The sequence below is a fragment of the Puma concolor genome, chromosome D1 (genome assembly GCF_028749965.1).
Source record: "Puma concolor isolate L17-30 chromosome D1, mPumCon1.1.hap2, whole genome shotgun sequence".
Classification (NCBI taxonomy): Eukaryota; Metazoa; Chordata; class Mammalia; order Carnivora; family Felidae; genus Puma; species Puma concolor.
This window is the reverse complement of record NC_141676.1, coordinates 14,498,304-14,518,708: the sequence shown is the minus strand read 5'-3', so window position 1 is coordinate 14,518,708 and position 20,405 is coordinate 14,498,304. Positions and strand designations below refer to the sequence as shown.

At 37.6% G+C, this 20,405-nt stretch overlaps 2 protein-coding genes across 2 annotated transcripts; both read right to left on the bottom strand.

Moving 5' to 3' along the window:
• Positions 1–7,614: 7,614 nt before the first annotated feature.
• Positions 7,615–8,556, bottom strand: LOC112865508 (olfactory receptor-like protein OLF2). Its single transcript, XM_025928610.2, is given in 1 exon segment — positions 7,615–8,556. A coding segment is annotated over 1 exon segment (936 nt). The 5' UTR covers positions 8,551–8,556.
• An 8,857-nt stretch (positions 8,557–17,413) lies between these two features.
• On the bottom strand, positions 17,414–18,355 carry LOC112865152 (olfactory receptor 5W2-like). Its single transcript, XM_025928193.2, has one exon. It carries the CDS (start codon positions 18,344–18,346, stop codon positions 17,414–17,416), a length of 933 nt encoding a protein of 310 aa, XP_025783978.2. The 5' UTR covers positions 18,347–18,355.
• Between the last annotated feature and the right edge of the window lie 2,050 nt (positions 18,356–20,405).

The window sequence follows — 20,405 nt, the reverse complement described above, 5'->3', positions numbered from 1 at the left end:
GGACACTAATGTGGGTGTCATGGCGGCCACCCAAAATGTGCCACTTTGGCATACTGATTATATTAAATAAAAGTTGTTTAAGAGAAGGCCTGTGCGAGGATCCTCTGATTTTCCTCCGTGCTCCTGAAAACAGGAAGTAAATCTCCCATGGGAAAGGTACCCTCCCTGTACCAGGAAGTAAAGACACATCCTTATCACCAAGTATAGGAAATTCAGAGCCTGGAAGGCCGTATAAACAACCCTTATTACATTTTAGCAATCTACTACCACAGACCAAATTCTGTTTAGAGTTTCTTACTAATCGAAGACTGCAAATTCAATTCTCTTTATCCTGCCAATTCCTTAACAGATTTATTGTCTCCTCATAAAAATAATATAAAAGCTGCCTGCTTTGGTAATTTCTTTAGATCTCAATTTCGTTATTTGGCCTCTGTGAGCACACAATAAAACTGTAATTTTTTTTTTTTTTTTATTTTCCTCTCCTGTTAATCTGTCTCATGTGAATTTAATTCCTAATTCAGCAAAAAGAACTTGAAGAATAGACGGAAATGCCTTTCCTTCACTAACAGGCACAAATGTATATGTGTCGTGAAAGTCTATTGTTAAGTGCCTTGTACAGGAATGTTTTCCTGCCCTACGTGTTGCCCTATTGCAGTTATGTTATTCATTTAAACAAATGAAGTAAATGCCAGATCTGTGGGTTCAAGAAATAATTTATGAATTTATAAGCATTACCAGCGTATGGGCAAAAATATTCCAGTTAATTTTTTGTCTGAGTCCTCAGTGGGAACTAGAAACGGGCATAGCATTTCTTTTTTTATGGTTCCTATAAATCTAGACGATATCATAGATTAAAATCCTTAAAGTATTCTTGATTTGGGAAAAATGACTGTGTGTGATACGTTTCAATAACTTTCCATTTTTATTATTATTTTGTGTGTAATGATACCAATACAAACATACAGAATTCACTGCCTTAGGAGATATGATTTGACGCCAGGCTCAAACTAAGTAATTGTGATAATTTGCCACCCATTCGAGTGAAGACATTAGATGCAATTGTATGACCTGATATGCCCCGATTCGAGAGACCCCCCGAAAACAAACCACCAGAGTCCAGAATCAAAGCCAAGCGGCAAGGGTCGTTTATTGCAGGTTCGAACCCGGTCCTCCGCGAACTCGTTGCCGGTGACGCTAAGAGGCCCCGAGTAAGGATCTTACAGCTTTTTTTTATAGATAGGCACAAACAAGTTAGGGATATTTTTTAGAGGTTACAGAGCTGTTGTTGGTTAACATTTAAATTTGAACGCTCAGCAGAACTTGATTGGTTCCCGCCTTATTTCAAACCATTCAGCAGAACTTGATTGGTTCCCGCCTTTATGTCAGACTACAACCGGGCACGCCCTGGCTGGTTTCGGGAGGGGGGGGAGGGGGGGAGTCTTTTCTTTGCAGTTGTGAGTACACCTGGTAATTTTTCTCTTAGTCTCTCAGGATCCTTGAACTTTACTACCATTATTTACTACTTTGATTCATATTAAAGGGATGGGATTTGTCCTTGTGATGTGGAGAACAAAGGCAAAAGAAATGTAGAAAAACATCATTTTCCTTACAGCTTAGAGCAGACTGACAAGTGCTTGAGAAAGGCAGAGTGACCTTCCTCAAGGAACTCAGCTGCCTCAGTGTTAATACTTTGCTAGAGGCAAAAGGCAACCTTAGTTTGACATTAGCCAACCTCTAGGTTCTTGTAAGTCTTTAACATATACAAATTCCTTTGGAAACTTCCTTTATCTCTACCTCCCCAAATCTATGTTAGCAAGCATCCTCCAAGCTTATGGCCCACTGATATACATCTCAAGGGTCTCATGAATAAGATTTGACTAGCCTCAAGGTCCGGAAACCTTGCTTCCAAGTTTCTTAGAGACTTTCATTATCCCTAACCCCTTCTCAACTTGAAAGTATGTAATCAGTCACTGGTCACAACCCCAGGGCAGATCTTTCTGCCCCCAGGTTCTGGCCCCATGCTTTAATAAAACCACCCCTTTTGCACGAAAGGTAATTCAAGAAGTCTGTCTTGACTTTTCCCTACCAGACTCCAACATTTCACATCACTTGGTCATTTTATATGACTCCTTCCCAAACTCATCTTCTCATCAGATGCTTCTCCGTCTCCAGGGATGACAAACCCCTTCAGGTTATACTCTGTTTAGATAGAACCTAAATTTACCTTCCTACACTTGACTGCCCCATAAACCATTTACTCTAAGTTCCCTTCAAACCCTTCCATTAAAATCTGAGTTTTAGTGACCATATGATTATTAAAAATTGGATGATTAACATCTCAAAGGATTTGTATTTCATTGACGATGGCTTTCGAAAATAATGAAAGAAAATCACTCCGTTCTAATGCAAGACACCAGAGACAGGCATGTGAAGACAACAATTGTATCTAAACGCCTTCCCTGGTGCCACAATAATCGATGTAGGCAGCTATCTGTTTATAAAGTCTCTCCTTCAGAAAGTAGCTGCATGGCTGTGAGTCTTGAGCTTTTGGGAATAAGCTCAGCGCATGCTAACCATACCAAGGAAAACCAGGTTTACTAAGTCTCCTTGTTGCTGAAAACAGTATGAGAAGGGCTTACAGGTTAAAAAAAGACACATTTGCTTTATTACAGTAGTTTTTTGAAAGTTTATTCATTTATTTTGAGAGAGAGAGGGAGAGAGAGAGCAAGTAGGGGAGGGGCAGAGAGAGAGGGTGTAGAAAATGAATTTAAAATTTTGTATGTCTTGCCTATTGTTCGATGTGAGCACGGTTAAATTTTTCTAGACTTAGTTTGCTATACCCTAAGATTATGAAAATACTTACTAACCAGCATTTTCTCGCTTCTGTAATCTTGCTTGCTTAACACATTCCTCCCCTTCCCCCTTCCCCCTTCCCCCTTCCCCTTTTTTTCTCCCACCACAAGTAAAGGACAAAGCCTTCCCGCCAAAGGACAGACAAAGGACGCCCAATCAGAGAACAACAAATGTCCTTACTTTAAAATCAACTAATCAGGCCCCCCATAATCTGAAACCTCCCCTATGCTATTTGTCTCTGTCTATAAAAACGCTGTACCAACCCTGATCGGGGCCTCTTAGCGTCACTGGCAACGAGTGCGCGGAGGTCCAGGTTCGAACCTGCAATAAAAGACCCTTGCCGCTTGGCTTTGACTTACGACTCTGGTGGTCTCTTGTGCGGGGGGGGGGGGGGGGGGGGGGGGGTTTCGTGACCTCGGGCTTTACAAGGGGGAGAGAAAGAATCCAAAGCAGGCTTCATGATATGGGTGCAGAGCCTGAGGGAGAGTCTCGAGCTCACTAACAGTGAGATCATGATCTAAGCCAAAACAAAGACTTGGACACTGAACCAGTTAGGTCACCCAGGCACCCCTGAAAAGACAGCAAGTATTTATTTATTTATTTATTTATTTAAATTTATTTTTGAGAGAGAGAGAGTGAGAGTGCTTGCATGCGAATGAGTGGGGGAGGGGGCAGAAGGAGAGGACAGAGGTTCAGAAGCAGGCCCTGAGATGACAGTAGTCAGCCCGCTGTAGGACTCAAACTCAGGAGAAAGGAGAAATGTGAGATCATGATCTGAGCCGAAGTCAGATGCTCAAACAACTGAGCCACCCAGGTGCCTCTATTTCCAATATTAATGTGAACATTTTTACACATGTCTTCTGATGGAGATACACTTATTTATCTTGTGTATGAAACCAGGAATAGGAAATGTGTGTGTGTGTGTGTGTGTGTGTGTGTGTCAAATTTATATTTACCCAATATTGGCATACAATTTCCCGAAGCAGTATGCCAATCTAGAGTTACACATTATTAGTGAATGAATCCTATGTCTGTTTCTACATCCTCTCTAATAGGTAATATTGTCTGTCATTTTCATTTTAGCTGTTATGTAGAGTCCATAATTGTCCTAATGACTAATAAAGTTGGATATTCAAGCAGCGCCTGGGTGGTTCAGTCGGTTAAGCATCTGACTTTGGCTCAGGTCATGATCTCACAGTTCCTGAGTTCAAGCCCTGAGTCAGGCTCTGTGCTGACAGCTCAGAGCTTGGAGGCTGCTTCAGATTCTGTGTCTCCCTCTCTCTCTGTCCCTCCCCTGCTCATGCTCATGCTCTGTCTCTCTCAAAAATAAATAAACGTCAAAAAAAGTATAAATAAATAAATAAATACATGCATACATACATAAAAGTTGGATATTCACTTTTATATGGGATGTCTCTGAAAGTTAAAATGAAGAATATGAAGAATAGAAAATCAGTTGAATGGTCCACCTTAACGGGGTGAGGGCTCTTGCAATCAGTGCTATCTATCTGCGATCATTGCCAATTCAATTTCAGGTCAGATTAGCCTGGGATTGTACTGTAGTCCCATCCATCTGTTATATTTAAGATCTCCCCAAAGATAGAAGCGGGTTTATACATTATGCATTTATAGAATCATATCAGTACAAGCATGAAATGTGGTATCTGGAATACACAATAAAGATCATTCAGTTTAAAGCCCTCTTTTGACAGAGTGGAAACTGAGGACCAAAGAAGGAAAATGATTTGTCGAAGGTCACAATCACTGTGAACTGAGAGTACAGATTCAGACCCAATTTTGCTACCATTCCTTTTCCAGTTCCCAGCATGTTTGCAGAGTTCAAGTTAGGTTAAATTTGCTGCCTCTTGGGGCGCCTGGGTGGTGCAGTCGGTTAAGCGTCCGACTTCAGCCAGGTCACGATCTCGCGGTCCGTGAGTTCGAGCCCCGCATCGGGCTCTGGGCTAATGGCTCACAGCCTGGAGCCTGTTTCCGATTCTGTGTCTCCCTCTCTCTCTGCCCCTCCCCCGTTCATGCTCTGTCTCTCTCTGTCCCAAAAGTAAGTAAACGTTGAAAAAAAAAAATTAAAAAAAAAAAAATTTGCTGCCTCTTAAGAAAGAGCTACACAATTACCAATTTGTGAGAATTAGTACTCTTTTTATTTAATAAATTTCCCTAACCAGATTTTCCCCAGTATGGAGCCAATTGTTTCTATCATTATACATATTTTCTAATCGTTCATCACTGGTAACATTTATGTTTAGGGATGTCCATTCCTGATCAGAATAAGGAACCCTTAAGAAAAATAAAACATAAGAAAACTGAGGAGAGATCTTAACGAAAAGAAGAATCCCCTGTTCCTTTTCTTTGTTTGTTTCTTCTTTGTTTTACCTTTATACCTTCCCCTACCATGTCTCAGAATCCCAGAAAAAATATCACCCTGGAGAACAGAAGAGTCTCATTGTCCTAATTGGGCTTTGCTGGCAATCTGAAATGTTTTCACGGAAGCCCTTTACAATGGCACGTAGGTAGACCTAGACTGAGTGATTTTCAGGTTGTGTAATTGTAGCAAACATTTAAGAGTGTCCCTGACTTTTCTTTGGTCCTGCAAAAGCTGTTTTTATCCAGACTTACTGAAGAAATCACTTCAGTGATTTGATCATCAGCAAACTAAAGCAGAGCCAAGTTGCAAATATCTTGGTAAACACCCAGGCAAGAGCCCTCTGGGTTAATTATTTTCCAAGTAATTTGCATGTCTTTATTCTTCCCTTGAATTTGGCATCCACAACTACTTTATGTGCTTACATATATGATTCAAAAAACGTATCTAAGGCACATACTTGATCTCAGAGATTTTTTCTTTTACTTCCCATGAATAAACATTCAATAACAATTAACTTTTTGGATCTTTTTCATTTTTTCTTTACCCAGATGCTATAGTGGGGCTTGAGGAAAGAGATAAAAATATCCAATCCTTAAACTCTGGGTATTCATTACCCCACATTGAAGGTAATGATTTAGGCAACAGAGAGTAGATTCAACAAAGTTCCCAAGGCTCAGGGTGGTATGGGACCCAAACTTAGCGAGTGCTAGAGGGAAGGAAATCTCCTGGCGGAAGTGACTGAGTTGTGAAGGGTAGCACTATAGCCCAGCCATACTGGTTTTCTTTAAGTTCCACAGAAATGATGTGGTCCTGTTCCCCTGGGGACCCTCTAGTTGCTGGTCTATCTGCATAGAATGCTTTCTCCATCTAGTGCATCTCTCAGCTAATTCCTACTTATCTTTTAGATCCCAGATTGTTCCCATTACCAGGAAGAACTTTTCAACATTCTTCACTATAATTGAACATTGTGCTTTGTTTCTGTTTTTATTTTATGGCATAATTACAGTTTATTATAAATAATTTGAATGATCATTTAATTAACATTTGTCACTTCTGATGAGAGAGCCTATGTAGGCAGGCTCAGGGCAAAATTGAGCTAACAACCCCCCTCCCACCAAGGTGGGATATGTGTGATATTCCACAGGCACTCCTGGCTACTCAAGAACAAAGGAAAGGAAAGAAAACAAATGGTTAACTGAAGGAGATCACAGTCAAGCAGGACATGAGTCTCCATGTCTTGATAGATTACAAGAAAAAGGCAATTTTATTAATAGCCTAATCTCCAGAAACCTGTAGACTCCTTTCCTGGAACCTCAAAATCACACCTCCATAGTGATATGGGGAACAAAGGCAAGAAGGAAATGGCAGGTAAAATTCAATCTCCTTACAAACTGCAGTCCATTGACAACTATTAGAGGCTGGCAGAGTAAAAAGTTTCTCCAGGATCTCCCTACTGTCTTGATGTTAATACTTTGCTGGAGGGAAAAATAACCTAAGCTTGACAACAGTTTGGCCTCCAGTATCCTATGAGCCTTCTTTAGCATATGAAATCTTTTTGAAAACTTCCCCTTGACTTCCCCTCCCCCCTCTCCCAACTCCCAAGTATAGAACTAGTATTTCCACAGGGTCCCAGGCAGCTCTTCCTGCCCATGGGTCCTGTTCCTGAGCTTAAAAAAAAAAAAAAAAAAAAAAAAAAATCACCATTTTGTGCAAAGCACGTCTTCAAGAAGCCTTTCTTGACCTTCAGCTCTGGACCCCCACCATCACCCCAAAACTTCATCAGTTTCCATTAGATGACAAGATTCATTAACACAAAACTGTCAGATTCACCATAAGATACAAAACACATAGAAATGCGTTACGTACTTAGAAAACTCTCACTAACATATAGGAAATTAGATTCATGCACAAATAGATTGTAGAAACACAAATTGGGCAAACTAGGAGTCCATAAATTTTCCATAAATAAGGAATACCAAGTATAAGCTCAAGACATAAAATGAATCATGGAGTACTAAAGAAATGACACATTTGGTTATGGCAGGAACATGGTATAAATACTTGTTGGATCATACCACCTTTTTTTTTTTTAACATTTATTTATTTTTGAGAGACAGAGAGAGATAGAGCACAAGCATGGCAGGAGCAGAGAGAGAGGGAGACACAGAATCCAAAGTAGGCTCCAGGCTCTGAGCTGTTAGCACAGAGCCGGACGCAGGGCTCGAACTCACAGACTGCGGGATCATGACCTGAGCTGAAGTCAACCGCTTAACCAACTGAGCCACCCAGGCACCCCTAGATCATACCACTTTAATCAAAACAATTTTGAACTTCACGAATTATAGTGTAAGATTGGGAGAAAAATAGGTACATATAAGTTTTCAATGAAACCACTTTCTATTTTTAAGTTTTTTCCGAGCCTCTTTCACATCTTTGTTCTGCAGGCTATAAATCACAGGGTTTAACATGGGAATCACAAGGGTGTAGAACAAGGAGGTCATTTTGTCTTCATCAAGAGAGTAGGAAGAACTCGGGCGGAAATACATAAAGAGCAGGGTCCCCTGGAGAGTTGCAACAGCAGTTAAGGGGGAGGCGCAGGTGGAGAAAGCTTTGAACCTCCTCTCAGCAGAGCGGATCTTTATCACTGCCAGGATGATCTAACAGTAAGACACAAAGAGCCCTGAAAGGGTAATCAGCTCAATGAAGCCAAAAATGGTGAATATCACTAACTCATTAACTTGGGTATCTGAGCAAGATAACAAAAGGAGAGGTGGGACATCACAGAAGAAGTGGTTGATCACATTTGATCCACAGAAACATAACCTGCATGTTAATATTGTATTTGCAGAGGCATCCACAAGCCCTACCATGTAAACCCCAGCCATGAGCAGAAAGCACACTCTGCTGGACATGTTGACCGTGTAGAGCAAGGGGTTGCTAATGGCCTTGTACCGATCAAAGGCCATCACCGTCAGCAGTAGGCACTCGGAATCAGCAAAGGTACAGAAGATCCAGAATTGCAGAGCACAGCCATAGAAAGGAATTGACTTTATCTTGGTAATGAGGCCTACCAGCATCCGGGGTCCAATTGCTGTAGAATAACAGAGGTCGCTGAAAGAGAAGTGGCTGAGGAAGAAATACATTGGTGTGTGAAGCTTAGAATCCATGATCCATAACATGATCATCCCGAGGTTTGCAATAAGAATGATGAGATAAACAATTAGAAATGTGACAAATAGGGTCACTTTAATTCCAGGGTTATTGCTAATTCCCAACAGAAGGAATTCATTCACAGAAGAGCAATTTTTTCCATCCATTCTTCTTTACTCTTCCAAAATGCTCCCGAAATAATCAAGAAACGGTATATCAAGGTTTTAATTCCTCTTGAAACTCACAAAAATACAATCTATACATGAGGAAGGTTTTGTTTCAGATATTACATTCTTTATCCTCAGAAAGTAGCCCAGAAACTTTTCATTGTTATACTGTTGACAAAATTAACATGTTTGTGATAGAATTTAAAGTTTGATTATCAATTTGCATATCACCCACCAAATATATGACTTGTGTGCACCTTCACTGCTTTATCTCAGCAATCATGAATGAAAACTCATCACAGATCAAACATAATATAAAAGTCACAACTAAAGGCAAAGCTGAATTTACAGCTTTATGTCTGAAAAACAATATCAAATTGAGCCTAAAAGCGATTACCCTTACTGTGTTCTTCAAAAACCATGATTTGTTCAAGCCTGTGTGTTAAAACTGGAAATCATGAACAGATCTCTTATTTAAACATCATGAACACGAGTGTCTAGGTGGCTCAGTCAGTCAAGCATCCGACTGTTGATTTTGGCTCAGGTCATGATCTCACAGTTAGTGAGTTTGAGCCCCACATCAGGCTCCGTGCTGACAACATGGAGTCTTCTTGGGGTTCTCTCTCTCCCCTGCTTTCACTGTCCCTACGCTTTCTGAAAATAAATAAATAAACTTAAAAAAATTCATAGAAGAAAAAATAAAAGTAATGAAAAATACATTTTTACTGTTTTGCCACATTATTATTACTTACACTCAGAAATGGTGGTCTAGTACCAAAGCTCATGTAGAGGAAAAATGCTAAAAACAAATGAAAAGAGAAATAACATACACAATTACATCTCTTTGGATTTAAACCTGACTTTTTCATCAAAAATAGAGCTGAACAAGAAATTATATTTTTCATATATAGGCTTCTGTTTGTTTATATATGTATGTGTGTGCATGCACCTGTCTTACTATTGATATGTGAGAATTGGAATATAAAGGATGGTCTTATTTTGCTTTGGATTGGAGTAAATATGGTATGTGATTCATATGGGGTTAGATGTATATAAATTAGTATTTGCGTTGTGATATTTCAATTATTATTGTTTTTAAAAATTAAAAGAATATCTTAGATTTGCATGTACCCTTTCACACGATTAAAAAAAAAGTTTTTCTTCTTTATTTTGGTTTAGGTAAAACTATACATTTACTAATGAAAGTTACGCCAAGGGGAACTGGGTTGGCCCAGTTGGTTAAACATCCAGCTCTTGATTTCAGCTCAGGTCATGATCTCATCATTGTGAGATCGAGCCCCTTGTTTGGCTCTGTGCTGACTGTGGGGAGCCTGCTTGGGATTCTCTCTCTCCCTCTCTTTCTGCTCCTCCCCTGCTTGGACTCTCTCTCTCTCTCTCTCATAATATATAAATAAACTTAAAATTACTTCTAAACACCCTCTTTTATCAGAAGTACATATTTTTGCCATCAGATTGCAGATTATTACCCAAAGGAAGTAAGTGAAAAAAATATTCACTTACAATGTCCTAAATATTTGATTCCTCATTTTTTCAAATGCAAGGTTTTTATTCTTTACTCTTTAAATTTAGTGACTCCAAAACCTACCTGTGATGAGCAAGTCTTTCTGTGCTTGCCCCTGGTAGCTGAACACTAGAGATTGCATTTTATTTTTACTCAGTGTCATTTGGGACTGAAATCTCTCAAGCCTTTGCCCTCACACTTATACAAACATGTGATTAATTTGATTTCTAATTCTGCACTTTCCCTGGTGAACATAGCCGACAACTTCAGCAAAGACCAATTCTTTGCACTTGCACCAAATTGTTGTTAGGAAGGTGAGATGATTTTTGTAGTATGGTTTATTGCTATCTTGAGTTTATACCGTCTTCTTCCAGACTTCTAAAGAAATTCACATTTAATTATTTTATCTCAAATATTATTCCTTTTGTTTAATTTATTAAATTAATAAATTTGTTAAATACAACGATTATTTTATTTGTTAATTATTTATTATTAATGATGTTTATCCTGGTTCTTTCACTTCAGAAAAAGTCTCTTTCCCCTTCCCACTTAGTAAGTATAAAAATCGGGGCACCTGGATGACTCATTTGGTTGAGCATCTGACTTCAGCTCAGGTGAAGATTTCATGGTTCTGGGTTCAAGTCCCATATCAGGCTTTGCACTGACAGTGCAGAGCCTGCTTCATATTCTCTGTCTCCCTCTCCCTGCTCCTCCCCTGCTCACTCTCTCTCTCTCAAAAATAACTAAACATTAAAAAAATTTAAAAAAAGGAAGTAGAAAGTTCCTCAATGTTTATATTTTCATTAATCATATTCGATGGCATTCTTTCAACCACATATTACCTAACAGGATTCCAATTATTTTATGCCTGTAACAGCCACTCCATTCAGCACTTTTTCTTGACTTATTTTTATTTCATTCAGATATTTTATTTCATCCATTCAGATATTTCATTCATATATTTTCATTTCATTCAGTCTTTTACTCCATTGTAAGCTCCTGAGAAATAATAGCTACTCTTGGCTAATTTTTGTATACCCTGCAGCCCTAATACCAGGACTTTCACAAATAATGCCTAATTTAATATTAGTTGGTATTTTAAGTGATTAGATAAGTGGGTAACAGAAAGAAGAGGAAATATGAGTTTTGCAAACTGTTTCCACTAATAGAGATCATAGGTGCATGTGTACATAGAAGAGGTTTTAGGGAACACCACAGTTTTATTTGCTTTTTTAAACAATTTGGTGTGCTTTATTTGTTGCAATTTTTACAAAGTTAAGAAGTATTAAAGTATAATTTTCTGTCCTTTCCAAATATTGTTAAAATAGCCATCCTACCTAAAATATCCATTTTACCAGTCTACATATTTAGAGCAATCCCTATCTAAAGTCCAACAGTGATTATAACATAAGTAGGAAAAATAATCTTAAAATTTCTATGAAACAAAAAAAAAAGACCTTAAAAAGCCAAACCAATCTTGAGAAAGCAGAACAAAACTGCAGGCATCACAGTATCTGATTTCATACTGACAATATTAATTCTTCCAATGTATGAGCATGGAATCTCTTTCCAGTTGTGTCTTCTTCAATTTCCTTCATCAATATCTTATAGCTTTTAGTGTGAAATTTGTAAAATTCTTTCACTTCCTTGATTAATTTATACCTAAGTATTTTATTCTTTTGTTGTTAAGACATTTTTAAAAAAAAAATATTTTTCTGGCTGATCACTGTTAGTGCATAAAAAGAAACTCATTTTTTTGTATATTAGTTTTGTATCCAGCAACTTTACTGATTTTTTTTTTTTTATTAATTCTAACTGCTTTTTGGTGGCATCTTTAGGATCTTGTATATATACAATATCATGTCAGCTGCAAATAAAGATGGTTGGATTTCTTCCTTTCCAATTTGGATGCTTTTATTCTTTTCTTTCTTAATTGGTGTGGCTAAGATTTTTACTATTGTTTTAAATAAAAGTGGCAAGGGTGGACATCCTTGTCTTGTTCTTCATGTGAGAGGGAAAGTTTCACCTTTGCCCTGTTGAATATCATATTAGCTGTGGACTTGTTACATATGATCTTTATTTATGTTGAGGTAATTTCACTCTCTACCCAGTTTGCAGAGATCTTTATCATAAAAGGATGTTGAATTTTGTCAATTGTTTTCGCTGCAGCTATTGAGATGATCATATGATTTTTTTTTTGTTTTTAACATTTATTTATTTTTGAGACAGAGAGAGACAGAGCATGAATGGGGGAGAGTCAGAGAGAGAGGGAGACATAGAATCTGAAACAGGCTCCAGGCTCTGAGCTGTCAGCACAGAGCCTGACGCGGGGCTCAAACTCACGGAGCGCGAAATCATGACCTGAGCTGAAGTTGGCCGCTTAATTGACTGAGCCACCCAGGCGCCCCTGATCATATGATTTTTATCTTTCGTTTTGTTAATATAGTATAACCCACTGATTGATTTAGGGATGTTGGACCATTCTTGCATCCCTGGACTAAACACACTTGATTATGGTTTATGGTCCTTTTTTATTCACTGTTGAATTTGGTTTGTCAATATTTTGTGGATGATTTTTCATCTATGTCTATCAAGGATGTTGGTCTTTAATTTTCTTATAGTGTCTCTGCCTGGTTCTGGTATTAGGGTAATGCTGATCTCATAAAATGAGTTTGAAAGTATTGTTTCTTCTAATTTTTTGAAGAGTTTGCAAAGAATTGTCTATGACATCTTCATAAAATTTTGATAGAATTCACCAATGAAGGGATTTGGTGCTGAATTTTCTTTTTTGAGGAGGTTTTAGAATACTGATTTAATCTCTTTAATAGCAGTTGGTCTGTTCAGATTTTCTATTTCTTCATGATTCAGTCTCAGTCAGTTGTACGTTCTAGAAACTTATTTACTTTTTCTATGGTGTCCAAATCATTGGCATATAAATGTTCATAGTAGTCTCTTATTGTTCTTTGTAATTGTTTGCTATCAAATGAAATGTATCTTCTCTCAGTTATAATATTATTTATTTGAGTCTTCTCTCTTTTTGTCTTGGTGAATCCATCTAAATATTTTTCTATTTTGTTTATCTTTCCAGAAAACCAGCTCTTAGTTTGATTGATCTTATTTATTTTCTTTTTAGTCTCTCTTTCACTTATTTCAGCTCTGATTTTTATTAGTCATTTCCTTCAAATGACTTTAGGCCCAGTTTGTTTCTGTTTTCTAGTTCTTTAAGATATAAATGTAGGCTGTTTATTTAAGATCTTGGTTTTTCTTTTAAAAGTTTTTTTTTTTTTAATGTTTATTTATTTCTGAGACACACACAGAGAGAGAGAGAGAGAGAGAGAGAGAGAGAGCATGAGGAGAGGAGGGGCAGAGAGAGAGGGAGACACAGAATCTGAAGCAGGCTCCAGGCTCTGAGCTGTCAGCACAGACCCCTACATGGGGCTCAAACACTTGAGCAGTGAGATCATGACCTGAGCTGAAATCTGATGCTCAACCAACTGAGCCATCCAGGCACCCCAAGATCTTTGTTTTATCACTATAACTTTCCACTTAGAATTGGTTTTGGTGCATTTTCTTTTGATATGCTGTGTTTCCATTTTTGTCTCAAGAGATTTTTTGAAGTCTTTCTTGGTTTCCTCTTTAACCTATTGTTTTTTTTCAAGAACATGTTGTTTAATCTCTACATATTTGTAAATTTTCCAGTTCTTGTCTTCTGTTTGATTTCTAGTTTCATACTATTATGGTTGGAAAAGTTACCTGAATTGATTTTAAAATCCTGTGGCATTTCTTTTTTTTTTAATTTTTAAAAAATATTTATTTTTGAGAAAGAGAGACAAAGTGGACACAGGGGAGGGGCAGAGAAAGGGGGAGACACAGAATCTGAAGCAGACTCCAGGCTCTAAGCTGTCAGCACAGAGCTCAGTGTGGAGCTTGAACTCCCAGACCGTGAGATCATAAGCTGAGTTGAAGTCGGATACTTAACTCACTGAGCCATCCAGGTGCCCCCAAAATTCTGTGACATTTCTGAATTGAAACCCTGTTGGCTATTGTAGTCAGATGATCTGGGAACACGTTCTTCGGATGGCAGCTGCAAAAACTGGGGTGCAGACATGTGTACAAATTCCTTCCAGGAAGATACTGGTGACTTGGAGTTGGCAAGAGGGAGAGAGTTGGGGACATGTCCACAGGCTCCTTGGGTCCAGGGAGGATCCCAGTCAGCCCCTAGAAGCATGCAAAATCAGAAGCCGGACCCTCAGTCTGTTAAATTGTACAAATAAATCTCATTCAGGAAAAGACTGAGGAATGGTCTTTTCTATTATCTCTGCTCTGAGCCCTGGTGTGATAGCTGCATCTCCTATTTTATTTGCTATAGTCTTATGACTCTTGTGATATAAGACTCATTGACCTTTGGAGCCAGAGGACTTGGAGGCCTGTCCCTCTAGTGGGACTATTAAACGGTGGGACATTAGATGGTGGGGGGGGGGATATAAACCTTCCATACCTCATGGAGAAGCTGGTAGCCAGGAGTTTCTTCCCAACTGTAAATTTTATGGCAAAGTTTTGTCTTAGCTTTTTCTGTGATTCAGTGTGGTTAGTTTTCTCATTTGCTCAATGTATAACAGTTGCTCAGATAGTTTCTTGATTTCTTTCAGAGGGAATTGTAACATCTGTAGCTGTTAATTTGGGGAGGAGGGAAATTTAAGGCCTCTTATATTATCATCTTTAAAGACTTCCCCTTTACTCAAAAAAAGCTACATTTGGACAATAATATTTTCTTTAAAAACTTTTTAAGTTTATGTATTTATTTCAAGAGAGACAGAGAGAGTGAGTGGGGGAGAGACAGAGAGAGAGGGAGAGAGAATCCCAAGCAGTTTCTTCCCTGTCAACGTGCAGCTCAATGAGGGGCTTGAATTAACGAACCACAAGATCACGACCTTCCCCAAAAGCAAGAGTCAGACGCTTAACTCACTGAGCCACCCAGCTGCCTCCAGACAATAATATTTTCCATCAGTTGTTGGTTATATGTGAGAAGGATGTGATAGAGGTTACAGAGGAAAGGAATGATGAAGGTTGAAGTAAGCTAGAGTACATATTTTGATGTGATACTCCTTTTTCATGTACAATAAATAAGATAGAAGAGTCATTGTAGGCCATCCACCAACAAATCTAAAAATGTTCCCCAGGATGTGTTATTAAACCCCTCATATTCAAGGAAAAAAAGTCCATGTTTAATTAAATTAGTCAGTTCTATATTTGGAATCCCATTCATAGGACTCAAAATTTCCTTCTCTTTAAATTTTTCTTCCCTCTAGGTCAAGCCAGATCTGATAAAACTGCTATATGTAGGTCAAATCCGTCTTTGGATGTTGTAACGTATAGCTGTTGAAAGGGAGAGAGACTAGTTACCTAGAAGACATATATGCATTCCCTGAATTACCAGCAATCTACTTACACCCCATTCATTTTTTGGACAATGTATTTCAGACAGTGTTTTCTACCATGCTGCTGCTTATCAGTAACAATATTGACATAGTGTGTGTTAATTGAGAAAATATCATTCAGGTAGAAACACTTAACTCCTTTTATTAAAAACAGAAAATGCTCCATACATTTTTTTCCACTGTGATACTGTGTGACAGGTAAGGGGTCCCACAAATGCCCCTATGGAAACGAGAAAATCTTAGGTTTACATCTTTTCTGAAATGTTTTCACACAAAGGCATTTCTAAATAGCAAATGGAAAATCTAAGGCATTCAGTGACTTTTAATTTCTATGATTGCAATTGGTAAGAGTATCCTTGAATCTTTAAAACATTTTTTTAATTTAATTTTTTTTTTATTTTCTTAAATTTTTTTTTTTAGAAAGAGAGAGAGTGCTAGTGGGGGGAAAGTGGAGAGGGAGAGAGGGAGAGAATCTTAAGCAGGCTCCACATTCAGTGGAACCCAATGCAGGCTCTTGGGATCATGACATGAGCCAAAGTCAAGAGTCAGACACTCAACCAACTGAGCCACACAGACACCCCTGTCCTTGAGTCTTAAGTAGTCTCTCAAATATATGCCATACCCATGTTGTCTCAACAAGCTAACTCATTGCTTTAGCCATCAGAAAGTTGAGCACAGACAGATGAAATTGATAAATACCAAGCATATACATGGGAAAATACTCTTTGCTTCTAATGTAATTAGTATGTAGCTCTTTATAGATCCATTACCTTAGTATCCACAACCATTTTATACACTTTTTGGAGAATTACAAAATATATATATTCAAATCACATATCATACCCTCAGTTAATTGTGTTACCAATGTCTAATAAGCTCCTAAAAATGTTATCTAATATTTCATTGGGTATATGTTTGTTTTGCCATTTCTTGTCTCCAGCACCACGAAGGCACTTTGGATAACAAGGATGGAATGCTCAATCCTTGAACAAAGAATACTTACCATCTTATTTTGGAGGCAATAAGCCAAGCAATATTTAAAAAAAAAAAAAAAATGCTTAAAGGAGATCATTGTCTATGAATTATAAAAAGGGACATTTAACCAGAGCAGAGAAGGAGGAAGATAGGAAGGAAATCTTCCTTTGGAAGTTATGGAAGACTTGTGGATAATTTCAGTACAATGATGTAATTTACCAAGGAACTTTACACTTCTCTTTATCACCTTTGCATGTTGGACTATTTAAATCCCAAAATGGTATAGAACCTCAGGACCTCTGTAATGTTAGACCCTCTGCCTAGAATCTTTTATTTTCCCCAGCTTAATTTTTTTTTAATTAGATCAGAAACTAAACATCATCATAGAAGGAAACCTTTCTTCTACACACTAGCTTTTGACATTTTTTTCTAGATTTTTAACTGCCAGCTCTTTTACCTCATGAATGTTTTAAGACTTATTTGGGTGCTCAGTTAATTAATGTTTGTTCATTCCTCTAGATTATAGGATTCATTAGTTTGGAACCTACTGTATTTATCATGAAATTCAAAATATTAACATGTATGAAAAGTACTTAGTGAACACTCAATAATAAATCCAAGTATACTTGCAATTAAGCTTACATGAAAAGCAAACAAATAAATATATGGAAAATCAGAAGAGTCAGAATGTTTCGCACAAATGAATTTCTTAAATAAATTGAAGACCACAGTGACACATGACAGTTTTGAGGAAATACAGTGTCTTGTTATGGTTGAGTTTTAATGCAGATACTCATTTCTTTAAGTATTTGAGAAAATACCATAATAATAAATACTGTAACAATAGATAAATCATACCATATAATTTTATGAAAACAACAATCACGATATGTATGTGGGTGTATGCACATATACAGACTATAAATACTTAAAACTGTATTTTGTTTTTCAATTTTTCTAAGGCCCTTTTTACGTCCTTGTTCCGTAGGCTATAAATCAGTGGGTTTAACATGGGAATCACAAGGGTGTAAAACAAGGAGGTCATTTTGTCTTGATCAAGAGAGTAGGAAGAAATCGGCCGGAAATACATGAAGATCATGGTTCCCTGGAAAATTGCAACCGTAGTTATGTGAGAGCTGCAGGTGGAGAAAGCTTTGAACCTCCCCTCAGCAGAGTGGATCTTCAGGACGGATAGGATTATATAACAATAAGAGACAAGGACTACTGAAATGGTGCTCAGTTCAATGAAGCCAAAAATGGTGAATATTGCTAATTCGTTGAGTTGTGTGTCTGCGCAAGAGAGCAATAGGAGAGGAGGTACATCACAGAAGAAGTGATTAATCTCCTTTGATCCACAGAAACATAACCGGAATGTTAGTGTCGTGTGTATCAAAGCATCTGCCATGGCCAGCACGTAAACCCCGGCCATGAGCAGGAAGCACACTCTGCTGGACATGTTGACCGTGTAGAGCAAGGGGTTGCTAATGGCCTTGTACCGATCAAAGGCCATCACCGCCAGCAGTAGGCACTCGGAATCTACAAACGTACAGAAGATCAAGAATTGCAGAGCACAGCCAACGAAAGGGATTGATGTGTTTTTGGCTAAAAGGTCTACCAACATTTTGGGCCCAACTGCTGTGGAATAACAGAGGTCACAGAAAGAGAGGTGGCTAAGGAAAAAGTACATTGGTGTGTTCAGCTGAGAATTCATTCTAATTAGAATAATCATTCCGAGGTTTGCCAGGAGGTTAGTGAGATAAATAAGCAGGATGGTGATGAATAGAGTCACTTTGATCTCAGAGTTGTCCGTAATTCCCAAGAGAAAGAATTCAGTCAAGGAGGAGCAGTTTTCTTTGTCCATTCTTCTTTGTGCTTGTTCTAAACTGCTTTCCAAAATGATCAAGCAAATTATAGATCAGGCTTTGGCTTTTCTGGGTACCCAAAACACCATAAGACAAAATGTGATTTTATGTTGTCTTCTTTATCCTCAGAAAAGAGTCTGGTGAGTGTCCCTATTAAAGAAGCCTTGCTGTGTTATAAAAAAGTAAAAATTTGGGGGATAGAAAGGTGATAAACTTGAATTCTAAATACATGTCATTCTTGAGATATGTTACTTGCCTTGGCTTCTGTTGTCCAATGTCAAGTAGCAGATCCAAATGAACTGTGAGTTCACTCTAGAGCCAAAATCATGTAAAAGGAACTACAAAGTTTTTAGAAAGTGTCAGAAGATACTGGATAATATGAGTTGGATGAAAAGAAACAAAAGTATAAGTTGCTTTCTTGAGGAAAGGTGAGTGATAAAATCAATTATATATACCGCATATAACAAATGAAAATTAGTATGGGTTAGATTTTGGTGTATGCTGACTTTAGTGTCTACTGAAATATGAACATGTTTTATACAACTATTCTATCACTCTTCCTCACTGGTTTGACACAAGGCTGAGAATCCATTTGTATGACTGACTTTTGCTGTAGGACAAATACCTTGAAAGACAAAGAGAGGTGATAAAACGGAGTGGAAACAACAGACTATCATGTGCAAATTTGCAGATCTTTGAATTTTCAGTTGTCTTTTCCATTAAAATAAAAAAGGCGGAGAAAAAATAAATGTTTCTGAGATACACAGTCTTCAGTCTTGAATTTATACACACACATTATGTATGTGTGTATCTGTTGAGAACGAAAATGGTAATGTGAGTGGTGGTCTCGTTTTTATTTTTCTAGACTTAAATGCTGTGGCCTGTGGTCTATATGGGCTTGGATTTGTATATATTAGTGTTCATAGTGTGTTATCTCTATTATTTTTGATAAAACTAGAGCAAATGTGCCATTTAAATGTACAGTATCACACAGAGATAGAAAGTGATGGTATGCTTATTGACCTAGAAGAAAATGTAAATAGGGAAAAGCTTTACCACCCTTATACAAATGACAAATGAGGCCAAATCCACATAGGTCTAATAAAGAAATATCATTGTTTAGATGTTAGGTTGCAGAATTTATTTAACTGACTTAAGCAGATATAAAATGATTCATTTATAAATTCCTTAATACTTGATTCCTAATTTTTCCAAAAAAAAAAAAGTAAGGTGTTTTCCAGTCTGTATATATTTTTTAAAAATTTGGTTATTTAGAAACCTACCTGAAATGAACGTCTTTCTGTTCTTATTTCTGGTACATGAACAATAAATAGATGGCATTTTATTTCTACCTTGTGACTGTTGGGGCTTTAATCTCTAAAGACTCTGCCTTTGCTCTTCTGGGTTATGTGAGTGTGACTAATTAGGCTTCTGCTTCTGTATTTCCTTCCCCCCCTTCCCCCCAATGAATGCTGCGTCAAAGGCTGAACTTTCAATTCTTCACTCCCTAACAAATTGATCAATGCCAGAAGTTTACCAGAATTTATTCTAAGTCTATGCTTATGGTTACTATGAATCTACACCCTCCTTCAGTGAAACTGATGTCTAATTAAATTCAAATAGATTTTCTACTTAATATTATTTTCAGTTCCTTTTCATTGTTCGCTCTGTTTCTTCCATTTCTGAAACATCCCCTTTACCTTCCATTTAGAAACATGATAATCCTGTATATTGTTTTTTTCATTAGTCATTGTTTGGTTCCTTTCTCATAAGTACACGCCAACAACTCCCATTTCAGTGATTTTTTGACTGTGTACAGGTGGAAAACCTTTCCCTTCTAGGTTCTTTCAGTGGTCTAATAACTAAATTGACATAAGACAAGTTAGCAGGAGAAAAACAAACTTAACCTCCTGCATATGGAAGCCCCATAAAAAATAATGACACACAAAGAAGTGATCAAATCAAGCAGCTTTTATACCTTTTAGACAAGGAAGTGGTAAATTTGTGAAGAATTGACAAGACAAAGAGGTTTGACCTTGGGGTAGTAAATTAGTGTGG